Source organism: Cariama cristata, unplaced genomic scaffold (genome assembly GCF_000690535.1).
Source record: "Cariama cristata isolate BGI_N322 unplaced genomic scaffold, ASM69053v1 scaffold283, whole genome shotgun sequence".
NCBI classification, from domain to species: Eukaryota; Metazoa; Chordata; class Aves; order Cariamiformes; family Cariamidae; genus Cariama; species Cariama cristata.
Window position 1 is genome coordinate 8,956 of NW_009606425.1, and position 21,897 is coordinate 30,852.

Consider the following 21,897-nt stretch of genomic DNA (forward strand, 5'->3'; position numbering starts at 1 on the left):
GAAGGATTTTTTATATTTCTTCCTATCATGTAAAATACGTTTGAGAATGCGTTTTGTCTATCAATATGAAACATGTCTGTTTCTAACCTTGTTGGATGGGAGGGGAGGAAAAGGAGGAATCAAGAGACTTGGTGCAGTCTTCACTGGGTTGGGCTAAAGCTTGTGAACAACTTACTAATGTATTAAAATGCCTCAACAGGGATTTGCTGAGAACTAATGCTGTAATGTGTTAGTCATCCTTTATCTGCTTCTATTTTTACAGGTTCTGAAGGATGACTGACGCTGGTTTCTGCGATGTCACTTGGAGTTTCTGGCACTGTGGATTGATAAGTAACGTGCAGATTTAACTGTACAACCTGGGGAGAAAGCATCAGGGGTGCTACTTCTTTTCAGCTCCTTAAGTGGACAGAAGTACAGTGTCATCTATCTGCACAGGAAGATTCTTCAACAGATTTTTACAGCTAATAATAAAGACAACATAGCATCATCCACCTTCCTGATTTACATTGCAGCACCTTTCAAGACAGATGGTCTGTCAGAAGCTGGAGGATGCCCGCAGAGCACGTAATAATGAAGTAGTGAATTGATACTGCTGCTGCCGCTGCCTAATTGTCAGGATCACAGCCGATAGAACTGCACTGCCCTTTTTCTGCTCGCTTAATCAGGCCAGAAACAGCAGGGTAGACATGGCTGGCCTTGTTAACAACCTGCTAATTCTGCTTCTTGTTTTTCAAAACATCTGTTTGGGTTTCAGAAGCCCACTTGCCGTCTTCAAGAGGTGGGTTATGCAGGAAGACCTTATGTGTTGAATGCATGTAGTCACTTGTGATTTTATGGAAGTATGAAAAAGCATGTCCTAGATAAAAACATGTATGATACTTGTTTGGTTTTGCTGACTTGCTCTGAATTTTTTTTTCTGCAATTTTGAAATGGCACTCTTTTCATATCGAAGACAGAAACTCTTGTTTTATCCGTAGGTTGCTCTATAAAATGCAAGTTTACAATGATAAAACAACAATTAATAGAACATTTTAGATAATGCCACAGGTGTATTTGAGACTACAGCTGCTCGAGTTTGCTTGCAGTATAAAATGTTGTTTTAACAAGAAAACATCAACTGGCTTAAAACTGGGCAATCCTGGGAAATTTAGGGGGGTTTTGAATGCAAAATTGCATAGGAAACTTCTGACTAGTGTGGACAAGAGAAGTAGCCTCTTAGCTCTCCAAAAAAGTGTTTTATTGTTTGTGAGGTATATTGGGCACTGTAGTTACCATGTCACTTCTGTATTTATATATATATATACATATTCAAAATGTATATCAAAGTTGCATCACGTTTCAGATGTCTTACCATTTAGTTCCTTACAGTGATCTACATTATTTAACAGTTTGTTTATACATTGCATTCAATACAGAATTTGATATTCCTGTGAAGTTGTGAAACTTACTCTTTTACTTCAATACTTATAATAAGAGTTGCTATAAATGTCGTGGTGTTGGAATTAAAAAATTCCCTTTACACATTATTTAAATTTAATGTGTATTGAATTACACATCAGGCACATAGTATTATAAAACCCTCAAAACTATTGTGAATGATTAACAGTACTTGACATTTTCTAGTGAATTAATTCTCTATCTGTACATCCATGTACCTCAGACAATTATTTAGATGAGATGACAGGTTATGTTTTCAGCTAATGTTTTCCAAACTAGTCTGTCTGATTGCTCAGAGAAACTACTTCAGTAGGTGTTTGATAACTAAGATGTTTCCCTCAGCTCATGAAGGAGTGAAATTTCCAGATCGCCCCTGGAGCTACTCAGCGTTGTCCAACTTTTTTACTAGTTCCGGAGACCCTTCTTTTTAGAAAGACATAATAAAAATCAATATCTTAAAAAATGTTTCCTCCTTCTTTTTAAGGTATAAAGATACTAGCAGATCTCTTTCCAGTGAATGCCTTGGAAGCGACCGGCCGGTGGTTTCACTTGGTCTGTCAGATTTTGCGTTGGACATTCGCATGCCTGGGGTCACGCCTAAGCAGGTGAGAGAAATGCAGTTTTTCTTTCTGCAACTTACTCTTTTTTTTTTTTTTTTTTTTTTATATATAAGCTAGGAAAATAAAGCCTTACCTATAATATCACTCACATAAAATGAACAAAAAAACTAGGATAACTTTTATAGACAGATGTATGTCCATAGAAAGTAGGAAATATAAAAGCAATCTCAAATGAGAGAAAAATTTTTTAATCTGATTAATTTTATTTGTAAAATGTTGGTTTTAAAAACCAAACTGCTGAAGTTTATTAAAACAAGGAATATGAGTTTTATTGAAGTCTTTCCAGCTGTGCTAGTAAGACATACATTTATTTAGAGTTGCAGTTTACACCAAATCTCAGATGATGCCTCAGTGAATTTAGTTACATTAAATTGAACATTGCTGTAACTTTGTCAAGCTGAGAGAAAACAATCAAAAAGCATTTTATAAGGGTACTACTTTTGACCCAGTATTTTAAACCCTTAAAATACTCCAGGAAAGCTACTATAAACAATTTATAATGGCATACTCTTTCAGGTTTGAAGTTGTGTATCTTCTGCTGAGTCAAGTGAGTAAAAATGACGACAATAACTAAGATTTTTAAGATTAGCATTAGCATTTTTAAGATTCACATAAAAGTCTGAGATTTTACTGTCATTTTCACATGTTATTTCATTAAGCAAGATAAGCAATGATTAATGGGTTTTTTTTGCAGCAGGCAATGCAGGGGACTATATATGTCATTAAAAGACCCTACATCTCTTGTAGAGGGCTGCAGATGCTTGGGAAGAGCAGGATGTTGTGCTGCAGTAGATGATGACTCATTGTTGCAGATGACACTTTCAAAAAATACTGAAGGGAAAATGAGGTTTTCAGTTATGGGGAGCACTCCACTTGAACATGTAATTTAGAGCAAGAGATGTCATTCCAGTGAGTGCAAAACAGAAATTTGGTTTCTACTAGATCTTATTTGTCTGCAGCAAATTATTAAACTTCTTTCCAGAAAGAGTGAAAAGTTCTCTCGGTTCATCCATGTTCACATTTGTAATTACATTTTATTGATTTTGCCTGAGAAGCCATTAGTTGAAGAGCTTGGAAACACACATGAAAGGATCAGTCACTTTAGATTCCTATTTAAAAAAAGAAAACCAAAACTCAACACTGGCAACAAAAGGCTGTGATAGTTAATAAGGAGGACATAATACTTCTCACATTCACGTGTACCTATAGCCAACAGCCTTTATGTACATAACAAACTGAAATGCTATGGTCTGCTGTAGATTTGGGGGGAAGGATGGGGGAAGACTGCAACTTACCAAGTTAATTCCTAAAAAGGTAAGTGAAAATAATCAATAACTAACCTTATATACTTCTAAGTCTAGCTTTATTCTCCTGTCTCAGTCTCACCTGCCTTTCTCCTCATTTCCCTTCGTCCTTCTGCAGTGTCCCACACTAACTGTGCGGGAGACTTAGTTCCTATTTAAACAAGTTAAACACTGATACACTTGGAAAGAAGGAATGGCAGAAAAGACAGTCTTTATTTTCATGCAGTTCACAGAAGGAGATAAGGAACAGCTTCATAGTTCTAGTGCCGTTAGTTCATTTTTGTGGCAGAAAGAACATGGAAGGGAAGAATCCTCTTTAGAGAGGAAATTATTCTGTATAGAACTTGCTTGCTATCTTCTTCATGTACCTCTTGGCCCTAATTGTGGGCAATGTATTTAGTGGCCAAGGGTCTGCTGTGGGTTCAAGTTGTCCATACTGATGTTTATGTAAGAGAATAAGTTGGGAGTTGGACTCAGTGATCCTTATGGGTCCCTTCCAACTCGAGATATTCTGTGATTCTGTCATATATAGGTTTCTGCTTCCAAGGTGTATCTGCAAGCTTATCTCTCTTCATGCAAGATGCAAAAATAAACCAAAGAGCAAAAGGACAACTGCAATTGCTAAAATGCTTTATTAAGGGCTTTCTGGAGGTATATCGTTATTTTTGATAGCAGGAATTGTATTTTCATCTGTTTAGTGTAGTCCTTACGAAAGTGAAAGTCCTGTCAGATTTTGAGTTCATGGGTGTAGTGAAATTCCAGTAGCCAACATCTTTCCTTTCTTAAACAACCTTGAAAGTTGAAAATAAAAAAAAGGTTTAAAATAGTATATAGTGTAGCTATCAACCTAATAGCCACATTGCTGACTTTATAACCTAATCTGTTACATGTAAAAAAAACATGGCCATGAATTTGTTTCTTACAATAGTAATGTAGATATCCTACACCATCTTTGGCCAAATATCTCAGTAGAGATATATATGTGTTTTTTCTAGATGGTACTTTTGTAGGACCTGCCCTTCATCTAGCTGACAAAGATGAGACTGATTTCATTTTTTGTTTGTGTAGCTCACATGCATTTAAAAAATGTAATTTTGTAATTTTGTTCCAATGATTTACTGACTGGGTTTTTGATGTAAAAGTAAGAGCCTTCCTTTCAATAGGATTGATATATTTAGGTTTTACTGCTCTTAAGGACTCTGTTTTATTTTGCAAGTTCTTTCATAGTTATCCAAGGTGTTTGTAGATGGAAAACCTGGATTTTGTTTGTGGCCATTGCTCTAGGGTTCATATTTTAATCCAGGAATACTTCCAAGGCTTACGTGCTGAGGGTTTTAAACTCAAACCAAAAGTCTTTTAGGCAGCAAAAGCAATTGTAGCATCATGAAGAGGGCATTCTTGATAAGTTTTCTGCCCAGAGTGCCCATTACATTGTACCTTGTGCAGATTGTTCATCCAGTTGCTCCAGGAAAATGTTAGTCCTTTATAGTTCTTAAGCAAGAAAATCATGTATCGAATTGTTTATTTTTTTAATTGATTCTGTTCTTTTTCTTTGTTTTAAAGGACATGTGATGTTTCTTAGAATGCCCAGGGAGGAATATTTTCATTGATCATAATAGAATTAGGCACATGAATCAAAAATAAATGTATTTCTATGATTGCTGCTACAATGGCACAGCATTTTTACGCTTTGTTGTTCACTTATATAAATCTTGGAATAGAGTGAAATATTGCTATAAGTAGAAAACTGTTTAGCTATAAAGTCATAAAATCATAGAATATCTCAAGTTGGAAGGGACCCATAAGGATCATTGAGTCCAACTCGCTACTCCTCACAGGACTGCTTAAAGCTAAACCATATAACTAAGAGCATTGTCCAGACACTCTTTGAACTCTGACAGGCTTGGTGCTGTGACCACTTCCCTGTGCAGCCTGTTCCAGTAAGCGACCACTCTCTCATTGAAGAATCTTTTCCTAACGTCCAGTCTGAACTTCCCCTGACCCAGCTTCATTCCATTTCTTTGTGTCTTATCACTGGTCACCAGAGAGAGGAGATCAGCACCTCCCCCTCCACTGAAGTGTCATTGATTCTTAGATTATAGTAGTTTTGTAAATTCTGAGAAAGTAGCACATACTAAGAACATGATGAATCAGAAGCTCAATAATTCTTTTTACTTTATGTAGCATACTTATTGATTCATGCTGTGTATTTGGACATGGGGAGAGTACTGTTACCCTTTCAGATTTTTAACGAATGGGGAGCGGGAGGTGTTTGTTAACCACTGCAAATAAATTCAGTGCTAAGGCTTCTAAGTATGTAATTTTTATATATTAGTTTGTTCAGTATTCCCACATTCATCTTCAGAAATTGTGGAGAATTTTGAAGCTTTGTTTCTATTCTTTTCGTTCTAATTATTCCCAATTCAAAGGTAACTTCTGTTCTTTTGTCTTTTAATAGTCCGATACCTACCTCTGCATGTCAGTACCCCTGCCGGTGGATGATGAAGCCTATGTAGGTGAGTATTGGTTGATTAGAAGAACCTAAGCAAGCCATTTTGAAGAACCTCAGTATTTTCTTTTTTTCCTTTGACTCATATTGACTTAATCTTTAGCTGTCAGAGTTTCCAAAATGCATTCCTCATGGCTAATGCAGAAACAAACTAGAGAGCGCTACTTAAGAGTCAAGAAAACAAACTGTATCTGGAGAGATTTATGAGTAATAGTAGTTAAGGAGCTGCATGCAGATGCCTCTGGCAGTCAGTACCAAACAGTCCCATTTGTAAAGTATTGGCTTTCTGTCTCTGGCCGGATACTTAATTCTGCTCCACTGAGCAGACTGTTTATTTACCTGCTGGTACAGGCTGTAAATCCTTGGCACTTACAGTCAGTGTTGGCTTCAGTAAGGTTTTGCTTATCTGGGGGAAAAAAAACAAAACCAACCAAACCCTCTCCCCTCTTTTTTTTACTTAAATGTCATGGCATGAATAAGATGGCAGACAAATAGAAGGAAATACTGTAATAGTGTACAAATGCTGTGATCATATAGATCAGTAAAACACTGTCTGCTCAGAAAGTCTTTGAGGTACTTTTATTTTACCTTGCTTGTGAACATACAGTTCTTCAGGTAGACAGAAGGGTTGTTGGTTTTGCTGAAGATCGTTCCACTATCAGAACATGCTATCAACTGAAATAAAAGAAAACAATGGAAGTTAAAATGTCTATATTTTTCTTTCTTTACTCTTTTGTTGCATTTTAAGATATATGTACTTACAATAATTATGATGGGAATCCTATGTATTTTTGTTGTAATATATTATGAGACTATTATTCCATGTGGATTTCCTTGTGGAAATCCTTCAGAAATAGAATATTGTGCTTAGATTTTCATGTTGTATTATGGTAACTAAAAAAATCAAGTAAATTTTCTTCAGAGCTTTCTCTGTATATCTGTTTTGTAAAGAAGTCAGAACCTGACCTCACATTTTGTCTGTGAGTTTGACCTCAGAAAGAAACATGAGAATAAAAGGGAGTGAGTGTTCATTCTCTGATAAACTATACTCGCTGTGCAGTGTGTGCAATAGATTCTTCTGCTTTCAGGTGATTCATAGAAGGGCATACTACTAACCTGCAGCTTAAGCAATTTTTATTTAGTGCTTCACTGAATTGCAAAATTGCTTAGTTCAATTCTTTATTAGATTGCTGCACATTTAGTTCTGTCATTTGATGTTTACATGTGTTAAAGCCACATAAACTTCTTTGTGGTGTATATATTTAAAAGGGCCTACTAAAAGGATTTGCTTAAAAGTGGTATTTATGCAAAGTCTTCATGTGAATCACGAAAGGCAACCCATTTTTTTCTCTGAAGACTGAGAAACTTTTAGATTTTTAGATGTTTGCATGTTCTTCACCAGATTTTTATAGGATTTGATCAAAGAAACCATTCTAGTTGTCAGGTGGAGCTTTGAAGAGCAAGAGCAACTTGATGAGCAAATGTACAAAAAACCACTTGTTCTGTGAACATAAATTTTTCCCTTGATAGCATTCCTTACAACCACTTATATTTGGATGCCTTGAGAATAAAACAAAATTTTATTTTTTTTTTTTCCTAGTTGGCCCTTCCACCAAAATGGATAGGCATGTCATCCATCTTAAGCATGTGATCAGTTCCATCTCGCTTCAGTAAAGTCACTGGAAAATGTTTTCAGTGGAAAAGATTTGTCAGATTGAAGCCTTCATAATCAACAGAAGTTAGCTGTCATTAGAAAGAGTAGACTCAAACATATCCAATTGTAGAGAATGCAAACTGACCTATCTTATAAAATACCTGGATACCAAATTAAATCTTCTTCTCAGGAAAGAGATTTTTACAATAGGTATCATCATCTAAGAAATGAGGGGCTTAGTGGAATTTTTCCTTAAATATTTCTAAATACTGTTAAAGTGTTGTGCAGCTAACTATTAACTTGCTTGCATGCATGTATTTTGTGTTGCTAAATAAGCATAGAAGATTGGCACACAGAGAATGAAATACTTGTTTTTAAAAGCATAGTGTCTACATTTTAATGGTTTAAGCCAATTCTGCCTTTATTGCAGTACCAATAAATGGTGTAATTAACTTTCATTAGGTACTGTTTTACTTTGTGGTAGAAGTGGCTAAAAACGAACATGAACTGTCACTCTGGGTTGCTGTTCAGTGATGTATTGAGAAGATAGTGTATATTCTGAAGAGCTTCAACATGAGGAAGTATGAATACATAGAATTAAAACAAGTACCTGGGTTCTGAGACAACGCGGTGGTAAAGCTGACGCCAGAGCATCCATGTTCTGCCTCCAATTTGTTTGCACGTAATACTGCCAAGTAAATGCCTTCTCTTTTCTGTGTTTTTTTCCCTTCTATGTTTTAAAATGACACTCTTATGACCGTGTGACCTTAGACTTTGAGCATGAATGACTTGTTTATTATTTTACTTTGTTTTCCTATTTTTACTCTGTTTTCTTCCCTCCTCCAAGACAGTGTGGAAGAGGAGGTTCTGTTATAGAATCTGCAGCAAGATAGTTTTGTTGCTTCTTGGTGAAATAGAAGGGCCTTGGAAGAGAGAGCTTCTTTTTTAGCTTTGTATGTGTACTACATTTGTTAGTAAGTAGAAAATGTTTTCTGTAACTTTTTTCAATATTTTTTAATAAATTTGTATTTGAGGACTTTGAATTCAGACTTCAGCTTTGCTATTCCCTTAAAGATTTAAAACCAGTAGACAGCTCGCACAGGAATAATGGGTATAACTTTGTACTGCAGAGTTAGAAGGATACTGTACCAGAATTTACCGTCTTGTTCAGAGTCACTTCTCAGACATTATCAAAAGAAGGAACTGATCAACCTTGCTTATGAAACATCACCGACTGGAAGGAGTAGAGCAAGTTTTGCCCTAGAGGTCTTTTTCAGGGATGCATCTGTGTATTATTACAGGTGCTGTTAGTTTTCTCTATGATAGTGGTGGATCAGATTATCAAGGATGAGATTTCTGTCTGAACCAGTTGTTTTCTGTTCCAAAGGGCTGTAAATGCTGACAAATTGGGGTGGGGGGCGTGTTTGTTTGTTCGTGGGGTGATTTGGTTTACATTTAGGTTATTGTTAGGGGCATACCTTTTACCCCTGTGAAATTAAATAGCAGTGAGATTAATATGTAAAAGATACTAATGAGTGAGATTAATATGTAATTTTTCAAGAAAGTATCAATCCAGTTACCTTTTAAAAACATATTGCAGTTTTCCTCTTCCTCCTCATGTTTGATTATGAATAAGTAGCCAAACCAGAAACTAGATTGAGTCTTCAATGGTGCAGGCATTGATAAAAATCAGTTTTTGACTACTGAGCTGTAGCGGTAGCTGAAGGGTGCTCTACAGATACCCATATGAACTGAGTCTGACAGCAAGCCACTCAGCCAAGAAATTTGACTGTCATCTTCACCTCTTTACATTCATTCACATGAGTGACCAGTAAATAAATTGCATCTTTTTCTTACTGGCTTATGGAAAGTCCCTATCTGTCAGGTTGTGCTGTAGAAACAAGATGGAGCTTATTATATTGAGTAACATAAATTGAAATAGTTAGATGATTTATTAATTTTCATCCATATATGACTCTGAGACACTGTGGTTTTGTTACTCTAGTATGGCCAATTCCGTATTGCCAATTAATGATGACGTAACTGTATCAAAGGCCTCTGATGTCTCCCTAATCTGTGAAACTGTGGACAATGTTGATAAATTAAAGTTAATTCCATTATAAAGAAGACAGAATTTTTTTTTTTAAAAAGGGATATCAACTTTATGTCATTGATGTTATTTGTAAAGGTGAGCTTAGAAATTACTTTTTTTAAATACATAGCTTAACTAGATGCTGTTAAGATTAAACTGATGTCATGTTCTCTTCATTCCTGTTTCTCCTGGAGTTCATAATTCAAAGTGGTACTTGGTCAGGAAAGTAAGTCAGACTGTAGTCAGATTTAGTGTATATATATACCAAAACTGTTGCTGTTATTTTGGTAATCATTTTGTAGCACTTCTCCATGAATAAAAAATATTTAACAGTTGAGTAATTTTCTGTTCATTATTGTAAAATGTGGAGGCCGTCAACTAGGATTATAAGGCTTTTGTTTGATATTTCTTAAGCCTTTGGTAGTGACAGGTACTGCATTTGTCTTGAATCTCATGCTAATTTGTATGGCTTTTACAACATAAGATGTTTTTTAAGTGGCTTTGTTTTGACCCTTTATTTGGAAGGGTATAAGCCTGGGTGTGCTGCTAAGAAAATAACTACAGGAACAGAGTAACTGACTGTACAAGGCTCTCTTCAGCTCACAGGCAGACTGAGAGTTTTTTCAACTCTTCCTTCAGAAGCAGTGATGAGATATGTGAGCTAAAATAATGTCTGTAAGCGGCTCACGCAGAAATCTGATTCTGCTTTTTTAACTGTGGTGCATTATTTTCTATTAGTAAAAATAGTATTTAGTAAGCTATTTGTAATAAGCACTCATTAGGGTAAATACACAAGATGTGAGAGCAGTAGAGGAGTAAGAAGAAACAGTGGGACCGCATTAACCAGCAGGACAGGTGATGGCTTTAGCAGACAAAAGGCCTAAGCTTTAGTTTTACCTTTATTGAAGGCTGTCCTTACGTACAGGCTGTTACTGACAGTACGTTTTGTACAGATATTAAGTTCAGCAGTAAAGTGCATTAAATTTCACATCTGTGAACTGCTTATAAACTTCTTGAGAAATTTAATCTATCACTTAAAATGGTAACAGCAGCTTAAAACACCTGAAACACCTGAAAACTAAGGTAGGAAATCCACATAAAATGACACATTGTCTGTCCTATGCAAGAGTTAGCCATAATTTCGCTACTAATTGTTACTGATAAAAATGTCAAAACGAAAGGTCTTTTTGTGGTGCTGATTTGTTTTTTAGCTATGAAACGAGTACAATTTGCTTGTAGAAATAAAAAGATGTTATGTAGTCTTTAGACTTGAATCATGCTGGCAAGTTCAGCACTTCTGAATTCAAGGTACTCAAAGTACCTTCCCAGGCATGTGGATGCACCTCTTACTTCCCAAACCAAGCCCTCAGCTCTGGCATGTTCATTTCCTTACAATCTGACTGCATGCCTTATGTCTTCAAGCTAGAATTTGACTTGTATGCCGTAACTTTTGGCTGTTTTTCCTCACTTTTCACAGCAGACCTCAACTTCAAAAATAGTGTTAGGTGCTATTTGCTTAATGTTTTTTTTCCATTATGAAACTAGGACAATAATCCACATTATCATTCACTTCAGGAACCCTACCTCAGCCGTATGTTAAAATACTGGCTTCAGAGTGCAGATAAATCCACAAACTTCAGGAGCAGAATAGTGTTTCAGTGGTTTGCAGCTTCACCATCTGCCCATGTTAAGACTGTTACAAGAGCTAAAAGACACCTACTTGAAGGCTCCTCAGTGTCTGTGTACATGTAGGGGCAGGAGTGACTCAGTTGTGGAATTTCTACTGTAGGATAGGGTTAAAAACCCTCCAAGGTCCTTCTGTGTCTTAGGTGAAGAAAAATTCCATTGCATTCCCTGCATCTGACACATTGCAGTAGTAATAAAGGAAGTTCCACAATGTAACTTGCTTTATTTCTAGAAATGCTGTTATTGTACATTCATGGTCAATTTTACTACAGTGTCATGTTGATAACCTTTTTCCTGTACTGAAGAGGATCATGAACATTTGAGAAACCAAAACAATGTTTTGTTTGTGGCATGGGACAGAGAACAGACATTTGAGTGCTGAACCTTCACCTTTGTCTCCATTTCTAATAATGAGAAATACTTGGATAATGAGATTGTGTTGACTTTAAACAAATCTTGTTTTCCATTACAAAGGGTTTGCTGTATTAGTCAGAATAAATCATAATCCCTTCTTGGAACTGTTGTCCCAAGAAAGATGCAGCAAAAGTGGAAACCAGGTGGAATACAGGAGGAAGGTATCACTAATGCATAAGATGTTAGTTGCTTTTAACTGTAACTTACTGTTTGGTTGTATTTTTGATGAAGAAGTGCAAAAGAAGTAGAGAAGTATTATTAAATCACAAGTGCAAATTTTGAAGCTAAATTGACATTAGACTGTTTACAGTAAATTTTGTGGTTTGGGATACATTGATATGTTTACTAAGTGTCATGGTTAACTTTTGGGGAAAAACACAGCAGTTTTGAGTGGGAACTTGAAATTCTTTTTTCTTAATGACTAAATGAAGTACAGTGTTTTTAGCTTGGGAGACAGGCTGTTGCGTGGGATTTTAAGGAAAGCTTGTAAGTGGAAAGCAGAAGGTAAATGAGTGGGGACATACATGCCTTGTTTCGAGTATTACAGAGAAAAAATGACACAAAGTGCTCTTGCTTACGTAACTTACAGTGAGAGTAAGGATAGCTTATTTGTTCTATCATTTTGTTTTTCAGTTGACTTTAAGCCTCATGCCAGCATGGACACTGTCCATCACATGTTACTCTTTGGATGTAATGAACCCTCCTCTACTGAAAGTTACTGGTAAGAGTTGCAACTTGCTTTTGTTATTGTACTTAACTTTTGTGTTAACTGCTTCCATGTAAACCTTTTTCAGTGTCGCAATTTCTTGGAAAAGTAGAAAAATTAGGAAGGAAGAAGAAATGTCTAACATTCCAGTCTTTCCACTCTTAAAGTGTTTGGTTTTTTAACTAGCTCCTCTGTAAGGTGGAGAAAAAGATCTGCTTTCTGATTCTTCAAGACTAAGTGACTGTCTCCAAGGAGGAGACAGGAGCTATACTGGGCACAGTGCCATTGAATACCAAGAAATGTAGGCTTCCTCTGTAGTTGGCTGCTTTTCTGTACATGAAGTATTGTGTCAGCTGTCCAGAAGGAAGCTGAGTAAAGGGTAAGCTGAAGAAGAATCTCTCTGTCAAATGATTTGGTAGTTGACTTGCCCTTCAGAATGCCCAGGCAGTGATGGTGGAGTGAAGCTCTCAATGCCACTAAAACAGGTGTGGGGAGCCAAAGGAAAGAGAGTGTGAAGGTGTGTGAAAATTAATGGTTTGTCCAGTAATTTTTCAAATTTCCTCCAGGTTTTCAAGAGAGAGCAGGTGAGGTAGTTTTGCTGATGCTGCAAAGCTTATATGACTTACTCTGATCTGTGGAACAATTTTAATGTAGATTTTCTGACAGAGTTTTGTAAACACAATTTATCTTTTAGGTATTTACTAAAAAGGTAACTAGAGCTGGAATTTAGGGCTGATAGTATAGTATATGTGCCACAAAAAATATGTATTTAGCATTTCAAATAATTTGCATGTTTTTGGGGGAGGCTTTGATTAATATTTTGAACATACAACAAACTCCTATCAAAAATTTTTTCTCCCTTCTACCTATCAACCAACAGTTCTAATATTGAAAATTTTGTAATTTGTCTTGCAAGAAAAGCAGATGCTTTAAAAGTTCAGACAACAGTAAAACTGTGAAAGCATAGAATTTCTATTGATTTATTTTCCCAGCAGATAGCTTTTCTGTGTTCCCTTTATTGTATCTTATATGTTAGAATATAAGTTTTGAATAGTTTAATGTGAAAAATATACCAACATAAAACTGTTCCCATTGTGGACTTTTAAAACCAACTTACATCTTGACTATCCTGTTTAAAACTGAGTAGATTGTACTTGTAGTTTGTTTTGTTCCCATCTGTCTGGAAGTAGTTTTATTAGAGCCTTGCAATAATCCGTACATGAGAGAATTATATTGTTAGAGATTAATCAGGTGCTTGGGTTGAAATGAAGTCACAAGATGATGCCTAAGTCACATCTAGCTGATGTTCTGAAGATGTAGGTGAAATGCTTAGTTCCTGAGCTTTCAGATATGAAGAGATGGATCAAAAGCTGGAAAATCATAAAGTGCTTCAAAGCTAAATCAGACTCAAATCCTAGATTTGAGACTGGAGTTCAAGTAGTTTGAGCTTCCTGGCAATATCATCACTCTTCCTAGAGAAGAACGATTGCTCGGCAGAAAACTCACCAGTGGCAGACTGTGCAGTGTGGCACCTAATGTTACTTTTGGTTTTGATTGCTGTACTTAACAGCTACCTGTCAAATGATGAAAGACATAATTAGTTGTGGTTGGTTGACCTTGGCTGGATGTCAGGTGCCCACCAAACCACTCCATCACTCCTGTCCTCAGCAGCATGGGAGCGGGGAGAAAATAAGTTGGATAAAAACTTGTAGGTCAAGATAAAGGCAGTTTGATAAAGCAAAATCAAAGGCCAGGCACGGAAGCAAAGGAAAATGAAAGATTTGTTCTCCAATTCCCATCAGCAGGTGATGTCCAGCCACTTCCCAGGAAGCAGGGCTTCAGTACGCATAGTGGTTGCTCTAGAAGACAAATGCTGTGATAATGTATGTCCCCCTCCTTTCTCTTAGCTTTTATTGCTGAGCAGACATCATGTGGTACGAAATATCCCTTTGGTCAGTTTGGGGCAGCTGTCCTGGCTATGTCCTCTCCCAAGACCTTGCCCACCCTCAGCCTACTGGCCTTTGGAGGTGAAGAGGGTGGAAGGTTGGAGATGTTGCTGTGGGATGTGTTGATGCTGTGGGAGCACTGCTCAGCAGTAGCCAGAACACTGGTGTGTTATCAACACCTTTCTAGCTGCCACTACAAAGCACAGTGCTATGGGGGCTGCTATGGGGAAAATTAACTCCATCTCAGCCAGACTCAATACATTAATGTTGTATTTAAATCTGATCTTTCCCATTTTTCATATGCAGGTTTGGATTAAATCTTGCTGGGTTTTTGTGTGTAGTTTCTGAGGTGTAGTATTGGCTTTATCTTCCCAAAATAAAAACTCTTTATTCAGTGTCTCATCATTTCACATCCCTGTTGCTGCAGCAGTTTGCAACATTTCATCTTGCTCTGCCCATGGCTATCTGCAAAGCTAGAAAGACAGTCTCATCTGTTCTACATAAAACAGGCTTTAGACATCTCCATTTATGCCTATTTGACACACTTACATAAGCTTGTATAAATGCCTATTCATCATGTATCTGCATGTATATATAATTAATGTAGTAAGTATGCATATAGACATACACCTGTGTGTATACATGTATATGTGTTTATCTATAAATGTTTATGTTGTAAATATGTTCATTTAAATGTTCAGATGTGTAGAAACTGTTGCATGTTTTCGTAAATCATTGCAGAGAGTACGTATAATTTAAAAGCAAATGTTTTCCTACTAGTTTAAATTCACTAGAGGCTTCCAACCACTAGAACTAATTTTGTTAAAGTAATTCTAATGACTGTGTATTAATGATGAGATGTTTTTGTTGTTTTTATTTTGTTTTGTTATTTGTTATTCTTTTTGTTACCTGCAGACTAGTAAGTGATTACTTCAATTGTTTTTCCATGTACTAGGAGAAAGAATGGTTGTTTAAGAACTGACATTTAAGGACACTGCTATAAAACTTGTTTAGCAAGGATCCTTCCCTTACTGTTTACATGGTCAACATTTTTACATAGCTATTTTTATTCAGTTGAGGCATACCACATTGATTTTTTGTTTTATTGTAGCTTCTTCATCAAAATTCTGGGCAATATTAGTCAGATGGTTTGTAAACAGTTGTAAGAACATTAAAACATCAATTCAAGAGCTATTTTTCATACCATCATCATGGGGACTAGGTGTAGTATGGAAAAATGGTCCTTTAGGAGCATTCTGAATGCAAGGACAAAATTCATTTCGCTGAGGCATGAAGTTTTATTCAGGCCATTTTTGAGTGTAGAGTTATGGGAGAGGGGCAGACAGAGCATCCAGGTAACTGTTGAGGTTAGCTGCCCTGTGGCCATAGCAGTGCTGACGCTACTCTGGCCTGCTGGCTTTTGTGGTGTCTTGATAGTATTCATGCAAATGCCCCTGGCCTTCTGAAAGGCTGTCTAGCAGTGTGGGACCTGCACTGGCTCTACACAGTGACATGTGCACTGCAACATGGTAGAATCTTTATCTGAACAAATGCTAAAGGGGTGCACAGGTGTTGCTCCCTTCTTGCAATACTGAAGCCTTTCCATAGAAATAAAGTAGGGTCCCAGGTTTGCTCAGGTTTTGCTCAGTGCGCCAAGAAAAGGTGTAACTGCTTCTGTTTCTTGATCATAATTGGCACTACAAACAGTTCAACCACTATGACAAGAAGTTTTGCCTGAGCTGATAAACTGTGCTGAAATGGAAGCAGCATGCCTGAGCTGATTCATCAAAAATTCAGATTCTCCATAGATAATCAAGAAGGCACTTGAATGATTTAAAATAAAAAGTGGAATTATTCAGAACTTCTGAGTCTCTTGGAAAGACAGGTCTTGCGCTATGTCAAACCTAACACTGAGACGAGCTCCCATGAAAGAGATGACTCATAGACATATCCTTTATTTTGAGATCAGGTGGGCAACTTTAAATAGTTATCTAATCTAAATAAATGTAGAAGTAGAGATTGTGGATCACTACCTAATGATTCCTCCATCAGACTAACTGCTTCTGTTGGCAGGAGAGCATGGTTTTGAAAGCTTTTGGCATCAATAGTTCAGTAAAGGTTGCAAAAGAGGTCAGGACTGGTTCAGTGAAATACTTGTGTTTCACTGCTTAGGGGAGAGTGGGAACAATACATAGATTTATATTTCTGAGTGTAGTTTCTTACCATTGTCACTGACCCAGAATGTTCTGCACCATTCAGCTCAAGAATAAAAAATTATCATTTTTCTTATTCAGTCACCTCAGTTAACTTTTTTTACAAGTCTTGGTTAGAATCAAGGAGTAGAGTATAATAGAGAAAGAAATTTTTCAAGTTCTTTGTTTTCCTAAACAATGCAAATACTCTAAAAGGATAGCCAAATACTGGTCTCGCTGACATAGTGAAATATTTTGCTTTCAGTCTGGGTAATCAGACAAAGCCCCAGTGCCATTAAAAAACCGAGCTCCTGAGCTTACCCAGGATTGAGGAGAACGCCTTTGGAAAGTCCAGGAGAGTTTGCAAAAAAAAAAAAAAAAAAAAAATCCAAGAAGCAGTCAGTAAGCTCTATTTCCACGTATTCCCCTCACCCCCAAATTCTGACTACAGTCAAAATTAGTTGTTAGTACAATACTGTATATTACAAGGTTATAGTCCATTTTTAAGATATTCAATGGTACTTATTCCGTTCAGAATTTCGTGATTTTTTTTGCATGTAAAGAGGCTATGAATTTCAGTGGTTGTTTACGGTTTTTTATTTGTTTGTAAATTTATACTTTTTACTAGCTTCCTCCTTTTAAACCTGTTCATCAATTATCTTAACTCTTCTTTGTAACCTCCTCTAGGCTTGTTTTTTTCTAAAAACTTGATGTTTCAAGATCAGTATTGATGGCTAAGTAAGAGGGGTTGACCATTTTTTAAGCATAACGAAAGAGCAATGTGTGTATTTCATCTTTCTCCCCTGCAATCTTCCCCATCCATTGGCCAGTGTCTCAGGAGGAAAGTTTGGAACAGCCTATGGAGTTTTTTTTTACCTAACTAATGTGGTCCTAAAAAATACTGTGGTATAAATGAAGGCTAACTGGCCCAGCATGTGGTAGTGAAGCTGCAACTGCGTTTGTGGTTTCTGCTGTTGTTCCTCCTAACCAGTCTCTTCAACACATTTCCAAACTTTGCAGCTCAATACCTGGTTAGGTCCCTGAAGTCTTTCGGTTTTTTTAGATTGTAGCAGTTGAAAGCTGCAGTTTTTACCTGCAGCTGTATGAATCATTAGTTGTGAAACGTGTCCGTTATGCTGAAATAAGTTTCGCTTGTCCATTGAGGCATGTTTGAAGGCGGAGATGACTAAACTAGTAGTTGTGAAGGTCTAGAAATACACGTTATGAGCAAAATTAATGAAAAGGAAGAAGTGGTATGTTCCCTTTTCTCTGAGTAGTCTAACGATTACAGCAATGTTTTCTGTCAGTAGAAAACACACAACTGTGTTGCAGTAAGTCTGGGATCACAGAAATGCATAATGTCCCACTGAGGTGGTTTTCTCTATGTGCCAGAAGAACTGGTTATCCCTGGGAGAGCAGCCTGGAAAGCATCACCGTCATTTGTTCTGAGAAGTGGCACATACAACTCAGACATCCTCACAGAAACATTACTGAGCCTGCGTCCACTCAAAGTCCTGGTCTTTTATGCTTTTATACTCTTCCTCACACTGTGTGAGACTCTATTTTTCTCAGTACTTAAGGTGACTGAAACCATGCTTTATGTGTAAAAATGTTTTTCCAGGTCTCATTTTACCAGCTGTAATAAACAAAGAAGGGACTGTACCATTTTCTTTTGGATTTAAACCTTGGCATGGGTATCTACCTTCATTGCATCTGGCTTGGATCAGTTGATGTAGTCTGAATAGTTATAGACTGAGGATTTCTGAAAGTCATATCTGTGTATGCTGCACCTGTGGAATGACTTGTACACTCTTTTCTCAGTGCTGTGATGCTTTGCCACTAAAGAAGGTACAAATACACTGTGTAAATAGCACTTTTCTCTAATAGAGGATTCAGAGGGAGAAGTGGCTTCTAGGTAGGTGTTTGGAAAGCCCCTCGTTTTGGACACGAACAGTGTCCCTTGTTTGTTTGTCCATGTATGTCATCCTGTAGCCTACACCCACATACAGCAGTCAGCGCCCTCTTGGATGTGGTCCAGATACATTATGCTGTCCATACGATGGTGTCTGACTGGCCTTGTACACATTCGGTAGTGTCTGTGCTCCAAGTTTGTCAGTTCTTGCAGATTCAAGGTATCTAGAGCTTAACAGTCTTTTAGGAGTCTTTCACGCTCCACCTTTACTGTTGCCTGTTAGGTGTTAGCTGCAGAGGCTAGGGGCAACTCTAGAGCTCTCAGTTATTTTAAGTATTTGTGACCCATTTGTGGTCTGTGACTTGGCAAACACTTCTTTTTTTCTTTTTTTTTTTTCTCCCCCTTGATTTTTTTTGGTGTTTTTTTTTTTTGTGTGTGTGTGATTGTTCTGTTTATGAAAAACAAGAAATTCTGCAGTGGAATAAAAATTAACTTAAAGCAGTGAGCTTGCATTAAATACAAGGAAGACTATGAGTGCCTCCTACCTGTTGGTTCATGTACAGCTTCCTGACACCTTTTTTTTGTCAATGATTTTTAAATTAATTTTAAATATCAATATTGACTTAAAGCTTTGATGTCTTGTGGGTTTTTTTCTGCTTTGCGCTTCAGTCTTGTCCCTCTCTGCAAAAGTGGCAGCCATTGTAATTTTGTGGCACCTTAAATTAGTAGTGCTAGAAATTTTCATATGGTTCATTCTCACAAAAAGTTCCTTTACTTTTTTCGTCACTGGCTATTAGGCTGGCAGAGACTATCAGAACGGTCTATGGTTTTGACTCTGTTTGCCTAACATGATCTTAAGGCAGAGGAAGGAAAAAAAAAGAAGATGGAGGATCTAATGATAACCAGGAAAGCAGTCTGCATTAAAAAGAACTGTGTTTAATCAACACATATCCACAAACATCTTCATAGATCTCCAAATTGGTGGTTTTGCAGGTAATTCACCTGCCCTTTTCTGATTTCAAAATTTTTTTTAAAACTATATTCCCTTTTGTTTTCTTTCTTCATATTTTTAGGGACTGTGATGAAGGAACATGCAAAGACAAATCTAATATTTTGTATGCTTGGGCAAGAAATGCTCCACCCACCAGGCTACCCAAAGGTATTGTGCTTTTAATGTGAAGTTCTTTGTGCAGGGGCAGGGGAGAGAAGAGGATGTGGAAGTAAGCACTTGGCATATCTATGAACCTCCTATAATATTTTCATTATGTCTAGCTGATGGAAACTGTATAAACATCAACTTCATAAACTATGAATGTATTATGCTAGCTAATATACTTGAGATTTTTTGTCATCCTGTTTGCTATAACATTATGGGTTTCAGTAGGGGGGAAAAAGGCTAAGGGAGAGATAACAGTCATAATCTAGTGCTTTATTTTTATATAGCATTAATCTTGCATTTCCTGTTGTATGTTACTGGAAGGGTACTATTTGTGTATCTTTCAGTAGAACACAAGCGGCATTAAAATATTTCTGTGTGTTTGGGAAAGTACAAACAAGTTCAATCTGAACATTGGATTTTTCTGTGTCTTAAGTATACTTGACAATTTTATATGCTTTTCATTTCTTAATGCTTTGATGCAGTTGAATAACATGTTTATATACTCATTTTCTTGTATGACAGATGACTTTGCTGAATTCAATCAAAATTTTTAAGCTACTTGGAGTTGTATGTCTGGAAGACAGGAAGAAGTGGTTCTTTCTGATAACCACTAAGGGACCTTGAAATATCTACCATCTATATAGCCTCAGTCTGAAAATACCTTGAATTCTAAACATTTTTTCTTTTATCTTTTACTGCCTCTTCTCATAACCAGGAGCAGTGCACAGTATCATGAAGAGGTTTATTTTTAATAATCTGTTCACACACTTATCAGCGCGAGTGTTATTTGATTTGGTTATCAGAATGTCAAGTTAAAAAAAATGTTGCTTGGAGGATTCTATGGAAGCTTGATATTTGCTTTGCTGTTAAACCCTAGCTTGTAATAATTTTCTTCTCTAAGCTGTCCATAAATACAGGGTTCTTGGGGAGCGTTCATAATGATACTACATTTCTGCACAAAGGCTGCAGTCCCATTTATTAGTAGACTTTGCCATGGGCAGTGGGATTCACTGACCGAATAGGAAGAAATTGCTTTCTCTGCGTCTTTTAAAGAGTGTTCATTGTAGAATCAGTTTAGAGAAATCCATTTTTGGTGATGGTGATATTTTGCAATTCCATTATTTCAGATTACTCCGATTTCTTCTGTTCCCGTGCTTACTTCTGTCAACATGTAACATAGCTTCATAATTTCCACTAGATTTTTTTCTGCATACAATATTAATTTACATCTCAAAGTACAGATGCAGATCTTTTTACCTTTTCATTCTCAGTGTGTTCTTAGTAAGTCGATGTTAATCAGTTCATATCATTCACAGGTTGTATGAGAAAAGAAAGTTTTAGCAAATCCTACAAGGGTGGCAAAAGTTGATTTTTTAAATTTTTTTTAAATATAGTTATATATGTATATAAAATCTGTATTCATATTCTTGGATTGAGAGAATTCTCTGCTTAAAGCAGATATCAGTTCATTAATAACTAAATTATAGTCCTAGCTTCTTAGTCTGTTTGGAAACATGTGTTGTGACAGTGGTTTTCCCAGTTTTCAGGATGTTTTCTTCACTAGTGTCTTAGAGTGAATGGGTAGAAAATTTTACTAAGCCATTACAGTGATTTATATTTTTAGATAATTATCAGCAGCGGTGAACTGTCTTACGTTTTATTGTTTCTGAAAACAATGTGTTTTCCTTCTCTTAGATGTTGGATTCAGAGTTGGAGGAGAAACAGGTGGCAGATTTTTTGTGCTCCAGGTACACTATGGGGATATTAGTGCATTTAGAGGTATGTATTTTGGAAATTTGTTCTGTAAGTCATATCAGTTACAGGATCAAAAATGTTCACATTACTTGTGGAAAAGAATTTTACTGTTAGTGCCACTCACAAAGGTAAAGATCAATGGGAATACTTGTAATAAAATTCGTATATTAACTTCTTTACAAACTTGCTTTATCTCTATAAATGTTTGAAAAGTGAACAGATTTTTTTTCCTTCAAAAAATAGAGAGCAAATGACGTGATGAAGCAGTGGATTAATAATTTTACATATAGGGAGAAACTCATTTTTTTCCTTGTATAATTCAGTGTTTTCTTTATGAAAGTTGAAACAAATACCTGTGAACACCCTTAACCTGTCACTTTACTTGAATGACTGGTGAGAAAGATGACATGCACTGTCCAGTCAGTCACACTACCTGTGTTTGGAAAAAGTTGTAACTAGGAGAAACAGTGTCTTTTTGTATTAAAAAAAAAATAAAAATGAAATACTAATT

The 21,897-nt window shown here is 36.5% G+C and overlaps 1 protein-coding gene across 5 annotated transcripts in view; it reads left to right on the forward strand.

The window, feature by feature from the left end:
* Positions 1-686: 686 nt before the first annotated feature.
* Positions 687-21,897, forward strand: part of PAM (peptidylglycine alpha-amidating monooxygenase) — an 80,867-nt gene continuing 59,656 nt past the window's right edge. For all 5 annotated transcript variants that reach the window (XM_009696337.1, XM_009696338.1, XM_009696339.1 and 2 more), the window contains exons 1-6: positions 687-778; positions 1,922-2,042; positions 5,820-5,877; positions 12,350-12,437; positions 19,546-19,631; positions 21,327-21,410. In XM_009696337.1, the coding sequence (XP_009694639.1) occupies positions 687-778; positions 1,922-2,042; positions 5,820-5,877; positions 12,350-12,437; positions 19,546-19,631; positions 21,327-21,410 (529 nt within the window). The remainder of the gene's footprint in view (positions 779-1,921; positions 2,043-5,819; positions 5,878-12,349; positions 12,438-19,545; positions 19,632-21,326; positions 21,411-21,897) is intronic.